Source organism: Notolepis coatsorum (assembly GCF_963971535.1).
Source record: "Notolepis coatsorum genome assembly, chromosome: 8".
Classification (NCBI taxonomy): domain Eukaryota; kingdom Metazoa; phylum Chordata; class Actinopteri; order Aulopiformes; family Paralepididae; genus Notolepis; species Notolepis coatsorum.
Genome location: NC_140172.1, coordinates 131,521,069 through 131,538,039, shown reverse-complemented (window position 1 = coordinate 131,538,039; position 16,971 = coordinate 131,521,069). Strand labels below are relative to the sequence as shown.

The 16,971-nt window shown below is 42.7% G+C and overlaps 1 protein-coding gene across 1 annotated transcript in view; it reads right to left on the bottom strand.

Annotated features, from left to right (window-relative positions):
* Positions 1 to 506: 506 nt before the first annotated feature.
* Positions 507 to 16,971, bottom strand: part of gabrr3a (gamma-aminobutyric acid type A receptor subunit rho3a) — a gene marked incomplete at both ends in the record, with an annotated part of 43,253 nt that continues 26,788 nt past the window's right edge. Inside the window, 6 exons of the mRNA XM_084320803.1 lie at positions 507 to 818; positions 1,408 to 1,601; positions 7,767 to 7,919; positions 10,339 to 10,476; positions 15,673 to 15,755; positions 16,134 to 16,357. Coding sequence (XP_084176929.1) covers positions 507 to 818; positions 1,408 to 1,601; positions 7,767 to 7,919; positions 10,339 to 10,476; positions 15,673 to 15,755; positions 16,134 to 16,357 — 1,104 coding nt within the window. The remainder of the gene's footprint in view (positions 819 to 1,407; positions 1,602 to 7,766; positions 7,920 to 10,338; positions 10,477 to 15,672; positions 15,756 to 16,133; positions 16,358 to 16,971) is intronic.

Sequence of the window (16,971 nt, the reverse complement as noted above, 5' to 3'; positions counted from 1 at the left end):
CATTTAGGGCTTAAAGCTGTCGTATGTCTTCCAACAGTCTTCTATACTGTCCCCTTAAAGCTGTCGTATCCAACAGTCTTCTGTATTGTCCCCTTAAAGCTGTCGTCTGACGGCAACGTCTGTGTTTACGGTTGCTTCTTACAAACAGTGCTTCTCTATCTCAAGGACGCAGACAAGACTCAGACAGAGCGTCTCTGATCTGGTTAATCTGGTACATCATCCAGTATGAGTTGTACTAGAGGTCCCTGAAAGCGGCTACAGTCTGGGTGGACTGTAGGACAGCACAGCTGACAGCTCTCAACTGCGTATAACGAGAGGTTAGAGGTCGTATCCTTGAGGTCGTGTGTAGCAGTGGAGACCCTGGGTTCAAGCAGCAGACGTGTCTCTCTTGTCTCTCTTGCGTCTCCCCAACTCTGGTTTCCTCTTAGTCTTGCTATTGTTTGAATACAGAATAACATTAAGGGCAGTGGATCGCCCACTGTATCCTGAGAGAAAGAGTCCTTTCCTCAAGTGTAGAGACTCCAGTAGAGGATGTTGAACAGCAGGTAGGCCGTGGGGAAGAGGATCCTGGAGTAGGAGTCGATCATGTAGCTGTGTCTCATGATGAAGCTGAGGTTGTGCCTCAGGGGGCTCCTCCGGCGCAGCCTGGTGCCCTCGGTCGGCTGCGGGGAGTCGGCGGTGGTGGAGTTCTGGGACCGCGTGGTCCTCTCGGCGTTGGGCGTGCTGGACACCTCGCCGAAGGAGGCCAGGTCGATGTCGTTGTCGTGGAAACAGCCGTCGAAGGCCATCGCCTGGGAGGTGTTGAAGGAGGGGGGGATCTGGAGAGGAGAGGGAGGAGAAGGTGGGTTTTAACAGGAGGTGCCGTGGAAGCCCTGTCAGTGTCTCCTGGTAGGATGTGAAAGATCTCCTCCGGGTTTAAAGCCTTACCATTTCTACATTCAATAACAAGCTTTTTCCACCTAATTGTTCAATACACATCTCTACACCTTATATCCACATTATTAGACCATGAGAGGTTCAACCTATTAGTGACGTCACACATGTTACTCAGCTCTGCCTCCAATCTGTATAGTCGAAGTCACAAATAACAATCTGTATAGTCAAAGTCACAAATAACAATCTGTATATTCAAAGTCACAAATAACAATCTGTATATTCAAAGTCACAAATAACAATCTGTATAGTCAAAGTCACAAATAACAATCTGTATATTCAAAGTCACAAATAACAATCTGTATAGTCAAAGTCACAAATAACAATCTGTATATTCAGAGTCACAAATAACAATCTGTATAGTCAAAGTCACATATAACAATATGTATCGTCAAAGTCACAAATAACAATAATAATGATCTTTATAATAATGACGTGACCGCATGAGAGGTATATAGGAGCTTGCACTTTCACCTTTCCCCTCCGGAGCCTCTTCATCTCCTCCACAGTGGTGAAGTAGTTGACGGCGGCATACTCAATGACGGACAGGAAGACGAACAGGAAGCTGGCCCACAGGTAGATGTCCACGGCTTTGATGTAAGACACCTGGGGCATGGAGGCCGTGACGCCCGTGATGATGGTGGACATGGTCAGGACTGTGGTGATACCTGCAGCACACAGAGACACACATCCACACATTCATGGAAATCCTATAAAATTGTTGAAAACTCACTTTAAGCCACATAGCTGACATATACTTTAACTAGCCACATAGCTAACATATACTTTAACTAGCCACATCGCTAACATATACTTTAACTAGCCACATCGCTAACATATACTTTAACTAGCCACATCGCTAACATATACTTTAACTAGCCACATCGCTAACAAGTCAAGTCAAGTCAAGTCAAGAGTTTTAATTGTCACGGCATACAAGTATACAATGAAATGCGGGTGGTCTTGCCCGCAACGATGTGCAATACAGTGTTACAACATATAATAGAATCCAATAAAAAAACAACATTGTGCAATAAACAGGTAACAGGTAACATGGTGTGACATCTCGGTATCTGTACATAGTTATTTACAGAGCATATAGGACATGCTAGGTAGCTTTGGTAGTGCAATACACTGTTCCTGTTATTCTAATTTAAAGTGGCCTTTCCTTTTGGCCATAAGTGTGCCGCTGCGGCATGAGTGTGTGCCCGCTCATGTTAAAGTGTTAAGTGGCTGCTAGTGTGTGAGCGTGCACAGCGTGCGTGTCGTGTGTGTGTTCATGTGTGCTTGTGTGTGGATAGATCAGTGTTCTGTGGCACTCAATGTTCATTGTTCAGGGCTCTGATGGCCTGGGGGAAGAAGCTGAGCCTAAGCCGCACTGTCCTAGTAGCTGGGGTTCGCAGGCGTCTGCCTGACCTCAGCAGCTGGAACAGGCTGTTATTGGGGTGGTGAGGGTCTTTCATTATCCTGCAGGCTCTGGATTTGCACCTCTTGTTGTATAGAACCTGCAGGGGAGGTAGTGCAATACCCGTGGTACGCTCGGCTGAGCGCACCACTCTCTGTAGGGCCTTCTTGTCTTGTGCCGTGCTGTTTCCATACCAGGCAGTGATGTTTCCGGTCAAGATGCTCTCTACAGCTCCTGAGTAGAAGGACTGGAGTATCTTCCCCGATACTCTGAACTTCCTTAACTGTCTCAGGTGGTAGAGGCGCTGTTTCGCCTTCTTTACTACTGTGTCTATGTGTGTTGACCATGTCAGATCCTCTGAGATGTGGACCCCCAGGTACTTAAAGCTGCTCACCCTGTCCACGGTAGCCCCGTTAATCATCAGTGGTGTGTGTGTCTCCTGCTGTCCTCTCCTATAATCCACAATCAGCTCCTTGGTTTTACCAATGTTCAGGAGCAGGCTGTTGTCCTGGCACCAGCGTTCCAGTACCTCAACCTCCTCCCGGTAGGCCTTCTCGTCGTTGTCCGAGATCAGCCCCACCACCACCGTGTCGTCTGCGAACTTCACTATGGAGTTGGAGCTGAACTTGGCCACACAGTCGTGTGTGTAGAGTGAGTACAGCAGGGGGCTTAGAACACAGCCCTGGGGGGACCCGATGCTCAGGGTGATGGTGTTGGAGGTCTGACCCCCCACCCTGACCGCCTGGGGTCTTTCACTCAGAAAGTCCAGTACCCAGGCGCTCAGGGCGGAGCTCAGACCCAGCTCGATCAGCTTGTCCACCAGTCTGGTAACATATACTTTAACTAGCCACATCGCTAACATATACTTTAACTAGCCACATCGCTAACATATACTTTAACTAGCCACATAGCTAACATATACTTTAACTAGCCACATAGTTTCAAGTTTCAAGTTTGTTTATTATTTGTCACAACAAAATACAGAATACTTTATAATGAAATGCCTGTTTCTGTATGAGCCCCTGAGAGTGTGTTACATGCAGTAAAAAGTCATTAAGAAGTAAATAAAAAGTAAAGTCAATATAAATATATGCAATATACAATACAGAGTAAAATGAGTAACAGTGAGGTACAATGCAGAGGTACAAAACTTAGGGTAGGGTGCAAATGAGGTATGAATGTGGTGCAAATCTCTGTTAAGCCTTAAGGTCCCCCTATAGGGGGACCCTGCTTTTCTTTATCATAAGTCAATCAATAGAGACCGTATTAGATCCCCAATTATCATATCATGGGGTATCATTGGAAAGCTACACTCATTGGCTCCAACCCTTTGCAAAGATTTTCGAGATCGCCAAATGATTGATGGAGCTAGAGCCCTGGGAGTCGGGGGTGGTAATGTGTACTTTTGCGTACTTTGGGGCACGCCTCACATATCGGCATGTAACTCGAGAACCGCTGAACGGATTTTGTTACCTGAAAGGGCAATCGACAGGCAACAAATAGGGCTTTAATTCTATCTATATATTGTATTAAAAGAAATGCACACCCGAGCCATTAGAGGTCGGCAAAGTGGCATCGCGAATCGTCCACATGTGGGCCCTTGGATGTTAAGAGGTTAATGTTTTAAAAAAAAAGTATTTGTAGCCAAGAGTAAAGACCATAACCCTATCAAAAACAGTAGTCAAAGTGTATATTTTCATTTTTACCGATGTTTTATACGATTTATCGGAAATACGAATTTATCTGAAAATGCTAATTATCGTAAAACCGCAAGGAAATGACTAAATCTGGCCATAATAAGGTCAAGGTCAAGTTCAAGGTCAAATATGAATTCATAATTAAAATCGATGATCATTTATTACTGTATCTACTAGGGATGCTCGATATTGGCTTTTTTACCGATACCGTTATACCGATATTGTCCAACTCTTAATTTCCGATACCGATATCAACCGATACCGATATATGCAGGGTTCCCCCCCCCCCCAAAAAACTGAATCATTTCCGGTAATTAACATTACATATATCTTGTTGTGGAATTAATACAACATTATGCATACTTTTGACAATAAATTAAATCAGAAGTTGTTCTTACTTGCTTGCCTGGGTAAATAAAGGTTATAGAAATGTAAAAAAATAAAAAATAATAAATAAATAAATTTTCTTTTGAAAACCGATATTGATATTTTCCGATATCACATTTTAATGCCAATATCGGCCGATAATATCGGTAGGCCGATAATATCGGACATCCCTAGTATCTACAAATCCTTCTGTTTAATAATCTTCCCTTTATTCATTTGCTTAGATTTTTTGTACACATGATCTCAATAATGTGGTGAATGAGCTCAGTGAGCATTTTCTCGTACCCCGCAGATTTAACATTCAAAGATGCAAAAATAAATCATAATTTATATTCTCCTTTTCTTCATTACAATTTACTCAAGCCTAGTAACAGACACAATATTTCTGACACTGGAAATACATACCCCCAGGTCCATAGATGTTCCTAGATACCAGGAACATGCAAATTGACCTTGCAGAAGTGGAGCAATCTTCCATTTACTTAGGCATGTACCTTTAGGCGAAATATTCCTACAGCTTAACAGGTTAATAATAGATAAATATAAAGTGTGTTAAAGTGTCTAAAGTGAATAAAGTGAGTGGTAAGGTGGATGTGTGTGCAGTGTGTGTAGATGATGGGTTGAGGCATGGAGGGTCATCAATGAGATGAGTGGGAGGAAAACGTCGAAGCAGGGACAGGTAGAAGGCATCAAGGCAACATCCCAGAGGAGAGGGTGACCTCCTGGTTCACTTACTTCCGAAATCTACTGGGAACACACTTGACAGTGGATGAAGATGACGAGACGATACCTGCCGTCCTCACGAATCTCACCATTGACGATGGTCCCTTCACAGCCAGGGAGTTTACCAAAGTGAAATCCACACTGAAGCAGGGAAAAAGTTCTGGGCCGGACGGCATTCCCCCAGAGGTCTATAAGAACTGTGACCTTGACAACATCATCCTGGAGTTCTGCAACCATGCCCTGATGAAAAACAACCAGCCTGATATGTGGTCTCTCTCTAACATCATCCCAGTGCCTAAGTCTGGAGATCTCTCGAAGCCAGACAACTACCGTGGCATACGTCTGACATGTGTCATTGCAAAGATGTACAATCGCATGATACTAAACCGGATAAGGAATGCCATCGACCCCCACCTCAGGGAGAACCAAAATGGTTTCCGAGAGAAGAGGACCACTGTGGCCCAGATCTTGGCCTTGAGAAGAATCATCGAGGAGGTGAAGAAGAACAACCTGACAGCGGTACTGTGCTTTATCGACTTCAAAAAGGCTTTTGACTCGATACACAGAGCCGTGATGATGAGGATACTCAAGTCTCAAGGCCTACGGAGTCCCTCCGAATCTACTCCGGGCCATAGGGACCATGCACACGGGTACAAGGGTCAAGGTGGTAACCCCAGACGGCAACAGTGAAGAATTTGACATCCTGGCTGGAGTGATGCAAGGGGACACCCTTGCCCCCTTCCTTTTCGTCATAGTCCTTGACTATGCGCTCAGGAAGGCCATCAATGGACGGGAGCAGGAACTTGGTCTGACAATAACCCCAAGGAGATCGAGACGACACCCCGCCATAGTCCTAACAGACCTTGACTACGTGGACGACATCAGCCTGCTCTCTGACCATGTGGAGCAGGCACAGGAACTCCTGTGCAGAGTGGACAAACCGAGAAAACCGAGAAAACCGAGGTCATAATGTATAACATCCTCCCGGATCATCCACCTCTAAGGACAACAGGAGGCTCTGCTCTAAAGGAAGTCGGTGATTTCAAATACCTGGGCTCGTGGGTCAACTCGTCCGAGCAAGACCTTAAAGTGAGGAAGGTGCTTGCGTGGAGGGCTCTGAACGGCATGACCAGTGTGTGGAAATCCAACCTCCCCCGTCAAATCAAGCTCAACTTCTTTCATGCAACAGTTGAGTCTGTCCTTTTGTATGGCAGTGAATGCTGGACCTTGAAGCCCACCCTGCAGAAGTCCTTGGATGGGTGCTACACCAGAATGATGCGTGTGGTGCTCAACATCAACAGGGATGAGCATGTCACTAATGCAAATTTGTATGGGGGGGTGCTAAGGGTGAGCGAGAAAGTGGCAGTCAGGAGAATGAGGCTGGCAGGTCACTGCCAGAGACATCATGAGATGCCAACCAGCAAACTTGTGCTGTGGGAACCAACACACGGGCATCGATCACGAGGACGTCCCACATTAACCTACGTGGACATACTCAGGAGAGATGCGGGAACAGAATGCACCGGCGAGCTAGCCAGATGCATGGAGGATCGGGATGACTGGAAGCACCGATGGAGGGCCCGTCCGAGGACGACCTAGATGATGTTACATAGTCAAGTCAAGTCAAGTCAAGAGTTTTATTTGTCACGGCAAGTATACAATGAAATGCGGGTGGTCTTGCCCGCAACGATGTGCAATACAGTAGTACAACATATAATAGAATCCAATAAAACAACATTGTGCAATAAACAGGTAACATAGTGGGGCATCTCGGTATTTGTACATAAGTTATTTACAGAGCATGGAGGACATGCTAGGTCCTTTGGTAGTGCAATACACTGTCATTGTCATTGCATCCTGATGGCCTGGGGATACAAGCTCCTTCTGAGTCTCTCTGTACTGGCCATGAGACTCCTGTAGCGCTTGCCTGACCGCAGCAGTTCAAAGAGGCAGTTGTTTGGGTGATTGGGTCTTTCGTTATTCTCTTCTCTTTGAGTGTCAGAGTCGTCCTGCTCTATTCATTTGTTGAAGACTGGCAGGTTATTACCTCGGATGTCAAACTCATCTGCAATTTCTTGCATTGTTAACAAGCTAACATTTGATATATTGGTTGATGTATATTTCCTCAGAGAGCTGGTATATTTCGATTTTTAATACAGGCTTCAATAGAACTGACACCAAAGTCTGGCACCAAGCAGAACATAGAGCACTGGTGTTTTGACATGATGACCGTTCCTTCTTTTATAGTTTCCTTGGTTCTGACATGATGACCCTTCCTTCTTTTATAGTTTCCTTGGTTCTGACGTGATGACCCTTCCTTCTTTTATAGTTTTACAGTGGAACCCCATTACTCAGGTCTATAGTTGACCAGATATGGCGTTGAAGTAAACAAGGTTTTCAACCAACATGGGTAAATGCTCCTTTAAGTACAGTGGAGCTTTGAACCTGAACAAACTTCCCTTTACCATTAAGAGCATCAATGCAAATCATTTAGCTCTTAAGATGATTTCCACGTGTCTGCTCTTTGTGATACTGTATGTCATGTTTGACCACAACGGAAACAAGTCCTTGGCGCGTATTGTTACAGTCGTCTAATGAATCAAACGCATTGAAAAGGGTACCCAAAGAGACGCGGGCCGGCACCGCCCTCCGGTCGATCCAGAAGGACACCCAGGAGAGCATCACCATCAGCATGGTGGGGAAGTAGGTCTGCAGCATGAAGAAGAAGATGTGCCGTCTCAGGAGGAAGTTGATGTAGAGACGGTTATACCAGCCTGGAAGAGAGAGACAACACACTGATGTATAGTTCAGCCTGGAAGAGAGGGACAACACACTGATGTATAGTCCAGCCTGGAAGAGAGAGACAACACACTGATGTAGAGTCCAGCCTGGAAGAGAGAGACAACACACTGATGTAGAGTCCAGCCTGGAAGAGAGACAACACACTGATGTAGAGACCAGCCTGGAAGAGAGAGACAACACACTGATGTTAGAGACCAGCCTGGAAGAGAGAGACAACACACTGATGTAGAGTCCAGCCTGGAAGAGAGACAACACACTGATGTAGAGACCAGCCTGGAAGAGAGACAACACACTGATGTAGAGACCAGCCTGGAAGAGAGACAACACACTGATGTAGAGACCAGCCTGGAAGAGAGACAACACACTGATGTAGAGACCAGCCTGGAAGAGAGACAACACACTGATGTAGAGACCAGCCTGGAAGAGAGACAAGAAGAGCCCCCCTCCCAACTTCCATCACCATCCAAGGGGATGAGGTGGAGACACATAAGTTCCTTGGGATGCTAGAGCTAATGCTGGTCAGGCTAACGTTAGCCCTAGTACGATCAAGCAGGGTCGCCAACCCACCACACTAGACCAGATGACATGCGGTTCAGAGCCAAGATGAGTCGGACCACATCTAACGAAGTAACAAACACACACTGGCTTGCTGGATTGCCGTGGAATGTGGACCCTCCTTGAACCATGCAGGTAAGCAAAAACCCACCCACAACAAGAACTGTTTTATTAATGGGATGTGCAGCCCTCATAACATAGGAGATCATGATGCTTAAAGCAAGAAAGTTTGCATCAAGTTCAAGGTCATACAATTGTTAATGTTTAATATAATTTTTTTATTTATTTTTTCACGATTACCTAAGAACCTAAACTCAAGATATCTATAAAAGATTACAAATATTTCCGAAATGTTACCACTTATATTCCCGTTTGTTTGATAGTAACTGCCTTTTTATGACAAAAAAAGACACAAAACGGCATATTTATATTATTTCTATACGTTTTCGACACCATGGCAAATGCGTGGCAAACCAGCGCAAATTTGTTGTGATTAACCTCATGTCCTGAGTTAGACAAATAATTGACTCATTTGGTCAGAAATTGGTGAAACGCTAACGTTATAAAATACCCTATTATCACTTAGATATCAAGCCGGGTTAGATATACAGTTTTACGGGTAGTGGGAGCGACTAGTGCCCCCCTCTAGCCTCACGCTGTACGCCCCTGCCTCAGAGCGAGGTAGAGCGGGCACAGTGACACACAGCGCGCCGTAGGCAGGCACACATATAGGACCATGAAAGCACACGTGTGCGTCTCCTAAATATCGGGTCTTTCCCGATATTTTCGCTAATAAGTGCATCGCGAATATGTCTAGCAGGCCGATATATACACGGTGGAGAAGGCCCACGTGGATCTGTGGAAGATTCACCCGGTGGGAGGCGATCTGAGCCCCCCCGGCGACCATACAATGAATGCAACAAAGTTTAGATTCACACCGTTTTGTAATTACCTAACGAGTTGCTGCATATTGGTCTGAAACACTGACAAAAGTCATCATAAAGCCAAGTGGTATTATAATCCAGGTAGGTCCGTGTGCGTAATTTCAACAGTAAAGTGGTTGGAAGTCCCAACTTGTGAATCTTTCACCACGACTCGCGTCCCCTCGCCATTCAGTCCCTACATGCTGAAAAAGGCATTAATCTTTTAATTTTATCGAAAATTAAATGAATGATTGCAGATTAAAAAACAGCGTTTAACATGGGAGTCAATTGGAAGAAAAAAACCCTTAGGCACGTTTTCAAATCTAATATGTGTAACTTTTTTTTGAGAGCGATTCAAATGATAATCTTTTGACATATTGAAAATATATGGAAAATAACGACATGGACCCAATTTCATGACATAATCATCAACACAGCCACCGTTGTGCACACAAACACAAAAAAGGGCAAAAAGCACAAAAAAGGCGCCAAGGCTGCACAAGGGCTGTCAATCGATTAAAATATTTTATCTGATTAATCGCATGATTTGTCCATAGTTTTAACTTGCGATTAATCACAAATTAATCTCATATTTTGTATCTGTTCTAAATCTACCTTAAATAGATCTTTTTCAACTCTTATCAACATGAGAGTCAACAAATGCTTGCTTTGTGCCGCCATTTAACACAAAAGGATGACCCGCATGCATTGCAAATTTGCATCAAATTCAAAACAGAGTGATGCACAAAATAACTTAAAAGAAAATAATAATTTAAAACAATGAATAAAGTGTGCATGAAATAATAGGGGAAAGAAAACATTAGGAACTTGTTACATTCACCCATACAAGGGCTGATGACTCACCCCCCGTGTCTCTCTCTCTCTCTATATATATATTTGAAACCTCACACACCTGTACTGCTGTAGAAGGCGAGCCCAAAGGATGCACTGAATTCCTCAACAAAGAACTGAGACAGAACGATCTCATCTGTCCTCAAGGAGTCGTTCCCGTTCTTCCAATACAGCATGAGGTCATTCTCATTGTAGGCATCTGACAGAGAGACAGAGACAGACAGAGAGAGACAGAGACAGAGACAGAGACAGAGACAGAGACAGAGACAGAGAGAGAGAGAGAGAGAGAGCGAGAGAGAGAGAGAGAGAGAGAGAGAGAGAGAGAGAGAGAGAGAGAGAGAGAGAGAGAGAGAGAGAGAGAGAGAGAGAGAGAGAGAGAGAGAGAGATGAATTCGGGTGTCAAAGCAGTATGGGGGGGATACAGGATGGGGGATGCATAGCTTCACATTCCTACTCCTATATACACTATAGGTACACTTAAAGTATAGATAGAAATACAATATATTATTAAAAAAAAGTACAAACACAAGATAATCTAGTGATGAGAGTCCAGTGATATTAGTCTCTAGTGCAAAATACAAGATAGTCAGTACGGTGATGTGAGTCTCTAGTTCTCAAGTCCAGAGTTGTGACAGTGATAGTTCTGGCAGCAGATCCGGCCACCCAAGCCCTTTGTTGTAGAGCCTGATAGCTGCCGGTATAAAGGACCGGCCCAGGTGGTTTGTGGTGTGTCGGGGGGGATGAGTCTTAGGCTGAACATGCTCTTCATTCTGGCTAATAACTAATAATGAATTGAATATTACTCTCCTCTACAGTTACTCTTGCATATTTTTTAATACAATATATATATATCGAATTAAAGCCCTATTTGTTGCCTGTCGATTGCCATTTCAGGCGACAAAATGCGTTCAGCTGTTCTGGAGTTACATGCCGATATGTGAGGCATGCACTGAGCTGCGCTGCCTGGGCGGCTGCTCTCCGTTACACAGCCAACAACATTACATTACATAATTATGTTGCAACCTTCGTCTATAAAGCAAACAATTATATAAATATTTATATGTAGTTAATAGAGACAAAGGCAGAAGTTTTTATATGGGTCGGGACACTATAAAAAATACTATAGAGAATTGTCAGTGCTGTAAAGTTTAAACCTTTTTAAATCTTAGACAAACGAAACACTTTGCTTTCATGAAATATTGTAAGCCATCATTTGAGGCTTTATATTAGATATAAGATATAAGATATTAGATATTAGTGCTATCTGTTGCAGCTGCACTGTTTTCCATGAAAATACCATATTTGGATAAGTTTGACCATTTCTCAAAATCTGAAAATCATTATCTAATAAAACACAGAAAAGGATCACCAAGTTACTCTGGATAAAAAATACCTTTACAGACAACATTGAGACAACGCTTCCTGACACATCTCCATCCAAACTCTTGGAAGAACTCATTGAAATCTCATCTGATACCACCTGGAGAGCTAGTTTCAGAGTGTGGTGCTGAGTACCAAGTATCTCATGATGCAGCAGTTAAGGTGTTGATACCATTCAGTACCACATATCTGTGTGAAGCTGGCTTTTCATCCATGACAGCTCTGAAAACAAAATATAGGGCCAAGTTGAGCCTTGAGGATGACATGCGTGTTGCCTTGTCAAAGATCTCCCCACGTATTGACCGTATTATTAGCCAGCAGCAGCAGACCTCGCATTGAGCTAGAAATGTCCACTGAGTGAACAAGTGCTTATTTTCTGTATTTATTAATATTTTTTGAGAAACTTGGTGATCCTTTTCTGTATTATTTTTATGGAGAACAGTGCAGCTGCAACAGATAGAACTTTAGTGATCCTTTTCTGTATTTAAAAAAAAAATACATGATTTTCAGTTTTTGAGAAATGGTCACACTTATCCAAATATGCTATTTTTATGGAAAAGTGTGCAGCTGCAACAGATAGCACTTTAGTGATAATTTTCTGTAATTTTATTTAAAGGGGAACTATCTTATAAATGGCCTTTTTGAGTGTTTAGCATTGTTTCCTAGCTATGTGAACTTATATTAATATGATCTATGTCTCAAAATTCTCATATTGGCGCATTCTTCCAATTCTCCTCTCACAATATTCACCCTCATTGAACTGAGTCATTTGAAAATGTGCCCTATATGTGATGTCAGAAAGACACCGCTGCATGTTAATGTTCAGGCGAAGACGACGCTGCGCAGTGGTTTAGGAGCCCAGGCTCAAAACAGCTCGAGATCTTGAGGTAGAAAAATGCTGTTTTTGAGGACTTGATTAGAAATACAAAACAATGAATAAAAAAAATATATATATTACAGAGGTGTTCCATAGACTCACAGGAATTGTGTAAAAGTGCCCAAATAGTGAAAGAAATAGTAAAATAGTTCCCCTTTAAAGAAATATGCTATTTGATTTACTACTACAAGCAGTGTAATGTCAACAGTACTAAGCCATTTAGACCTGAAACACCTGTTAATAATGCATTATATAGCCTGCATATACACACAAATGTGTTTCCCGGTTTCTTAAATAAACATTATTTTGAAAGCAAGCACTTTTGTCATCATTGTAGCAAAAAAGACCGGACCGGAAAAGTCTTTATCGTATGTAGGGGTGCCCTGGAATATTTTATTGAACACAGGGGTGCCTTGGCAGCAGAAAGGTTGTTCTAAATAACATTGTGGGTGGCGCTTCCATTTCATTACATTAAACTGTTCTGAATAGTATTGTGGGCGGGGCTTCCATTTCATTACATTAAACTGTGTTCTGAATAGCATTGTGGGTGGAGCTCCCCTCTAGTCCATGGGCCAGACCAGATATCGGTGCCACTCAGGGTGACTAAACTTACATATAATTTTTTCAAATAGCTATGTCTGTAGATGATATTTTGGTATGATAGCCGTATCATAATTATCAAGTCATGAAGTATACCCACCCGTTCAGGAAATTGCATTTCAGATGCTGGCGTATATCCTGTTTAGACTCACGTAGAGGACATCTGTCAATGTTTCACAATATTGTGTTTGGTATCATTCTAAAGGGGAATATGTCATCTTTCATTCAAGCTAAGATGTGAATCTTTCTGACCATAGAGGTCACTGGAGCTCTTTGAATCAAAACCTGAAAAAGAAAACAGCATAGCTTTTGAAGTTAACAACATATAGAGACAAATTAAAACATTTTCCCAAACAAGTTTGACCCAAGGAATTCAGTACAATTGTTATTTTTAAGATTCAAACATCTTGGATTAAATTTCCTCTACCATGTCAGCATGACCAACCTCTATATACTGATGATCCTCATCTACCATGTCAGCATGACCAACCTCTCACATACTGGTGACCCTCCTCTACCATGTCAGCATGACCAACCTCTCCAGATACCTGGACCACGGCACTGGCACCTTGGCACTGCAAGCTAATGCATGTGTCCGAACTGGCTGAGTCTCTGGACTCAGAGTACTGCAGCACTCTGCTGGGATACTATGACTTTTCTGGGGATGACTGTGCCAGCGCTTTCAAAGGAAAGAGACAGGTGAATCCGTTGAATAATCTGCAGAAAAACCCTAGATTCCAGAAGGCTTTTAGTCAGCTTGGCGCATTGTCGCTGGTAACAGATTAGCTCCAACAGGAGATGGAGTCCTTCACATGCATTATGGATGGCCATGGTTGGATGAAGTCAGTTGATGCTGTGTGAGCCAAGATGCTGCAGAAAATTATGGGTGCTGATAAAGTCCTTGATGCAAACTCCAAAGTAGACATTGAATGCCTGCCTCCCCTCAAGGTCTGTCTTAGTTGCCTGCAAGGTCTGTCATAGTTGCCTGCTACAAAAGAGCAGAACAGCCAATATTCAAGAGGCCCAAAGCCTATGATCAAAGTATGGACTGGGAAAAACAATGGATGAGGAGGTGTTAGAACCTGGTTGGACCCATCATCTGTCCTTCTCTTGTTGAGGTACTGGCCCAGAAAGTGGAGTCAGAAGAGCAAGAAGCTCTTGATAAGGAGGCAGATTACGCAAAAAATAACATGGATGAGGAGGGTGGAGAGTACGAGTGTGATGAGGCGGAGGAAGAGATGGAGATCGAAGAGATAGACTTTGACAATTGTTTTAGTGATGATGATGATGATTAGTAGTTTAGGGTACAAAATACAAATAGAAAAAAAGACTTGAATGTTGTGTCAACAAAGAAGATATCCAGTCCATGATATCCAGTGCATATGAAAACATATAGTTTGAACCTTAACAATAAATAAATCACAAAAACCAATATAAACCTAAATCGATCTCATCCAATGCACTACATTTGAGTAAAAAGGGAAAATAGAAATGTGATATATGTTTTTTTCAGCGTTTTTTGCTTTTTCTGTCCTGAAATTTAATCAAGATGTGTTTGAATCTTAAAAATAACAATTGTACTGAATTCCTTGGGTCAAACTTGTTTGGGAAAATGTTTTAATTTGTCTCTATATGTTGTTAACTTCAAAAGTTATGCTGTTTTCTTTTTCTTCTTTTTCAGGTTTTGGTTCAAGATAGGTGTAATAAAGGGTTAAAAATAAACCCCATGGGACATTATTCCAACCTGTTACCTGTCAGAATCTTAAAATAGACACTTCAAGGATTAATAAAAAACAGGTGGTGAAAAAAAATCCACCCTATGCAGGTGGACCTATGTTTCCATATAAACTATAGTGTATAGTGTATAGTGTGTAATAAGTGTATAGTTCTGTATAGTTTAATAGGAGCCTAATACTGCTCTTCTAATTTAAGGCTCACAATGACCTGTAACAATGAAATAGTATAGGCATATTATACATTTCCTGAATCCTTATGGTCCTGAGAGTGTTGTAGATTTCGTATTTTGTCTCCCTGTTGCTCCTAGATGACACAAGGCTAAAAGATAGTATATCATTTAGGCGAAAATCTTGTAAAAATGTGTGTTGTTGACTGTTCAAAGAGCTCCAGTGACCTCTATATTGGTCAGTAAGATTCACATCTTAGCTTGAATGAAATATGACATAGTCCCCTTTAAAATGATACCAAACTCAATATTCTGAAACATTGACAGATGTCCTCTACATGAGTCTAAACAGGATATGCGCCAGCATCTGAAATGCAATTTCCTGAGCGGGTGGGTATACTTCATGACTTGATAATTATGATAAAGCTACCACTCTGGAACAGCTATCATACCAAAATATCATCTACAGACATAACTCTGCAACAGGTCCTGCATTATTATTATAGATCTTTGAAAAAATTATATGTAAGTTTAGTCACCCTGAGTGGCACCGACAAGTGACATTTTGGCCTCTGGCCCATGGACTACTCCCTATGGATGACATCACAGATGATGCAACAGCTGGTTGTACTCACAGCTCTCCAGCTCCAGGGAGCAGTTCTGAGTGTCCAGAGGGAAGCTGCTGAAGTCCATGGAGCAAAGTGCTGTCACTGTGATCCTACAACATGGAGCAGAATCAGCAGAGTCAGCAGGAACATCCACAGAAAACAACCAGTCAGCACCAGGGTGTGGACGTAGAAATCACTCAATTAGCCAGATCATTGAGACAATAGAATATATAATATGTAATCCCTTCTCAAGAATTCAGGTGGTACTGGCGCAGGCAAAACCACACCAGTGTTTCTTGAGTTAATCTTCTTGAGTAATCTGAGTGATGGGTGTAATGACCAATAAGAAGCTCTACCTGACGCTGAGTGATGGGTTTAATGACCAATAGGAAGCTCTACCTGCCTCTGAGTGATGGGTTTAAATATGACCAATAGGAAGCTCTACCTGATGCTGAGTGATGGGTTTAATGACCAATAGGAAGCTCTACCTGACGCTGTAGAGGATGTTGCCGTCTGGGTACACCCTCAGCATGATGTTCTCCATGGTGGTGTCATGGATGAAGGACCGCTTGGAGTGGACAAAGAAGACGTCAGGCACCCAGATCTTCTTCACCAGACGGGCATCGAAGGTGCGGCTCTTGTTGCTGCTGGAGGGGAAGGCCAGGCGGTCGTCCTGCCAGTAGTGCCTCAGGTAGAGCGTCATGGTGAAGTCCTGCAGGCAGACCATACTGCTGCTGTTGTATACTGATGATACTGTACTGTATACTGATGATACTGTACTGTATACTGATGATACTGCTGTAATGCTGTATACTGACCATACTGTACTGTATACTGATGATACTGTACTGTATACTGACCATACTGTACTGTATACTGATGATACTGTACTGTATACTGACCATACTGTACTGTATACTGATGGTACTGTACTGTATACTGACCATACTGTACTGTATACTGATGATACTGTACTGTATACTGATGATACTGTACTGTATACTGACCATACTGCTGTATACTGACCATACTGTACTGTATGCTGATGATACTGTACTGTATAATGACCATGTATACTGACGATACTGTGCTGTATACTGATGATACTGTACTGTATACTGACAATACTGTACTGTATACTGATGATACTGTACTGTATACTGATGATACTGCTGTATACTGATGATACTGTACTGTATACTGATGATACTGCTGTATACTGACGATACTGTACTGTATACTGACCATACTGTACTGTATACTGATGATACTGTACTGTATACTGATGATACTGTACTGTATACTGACCATACTGTACTGTATACT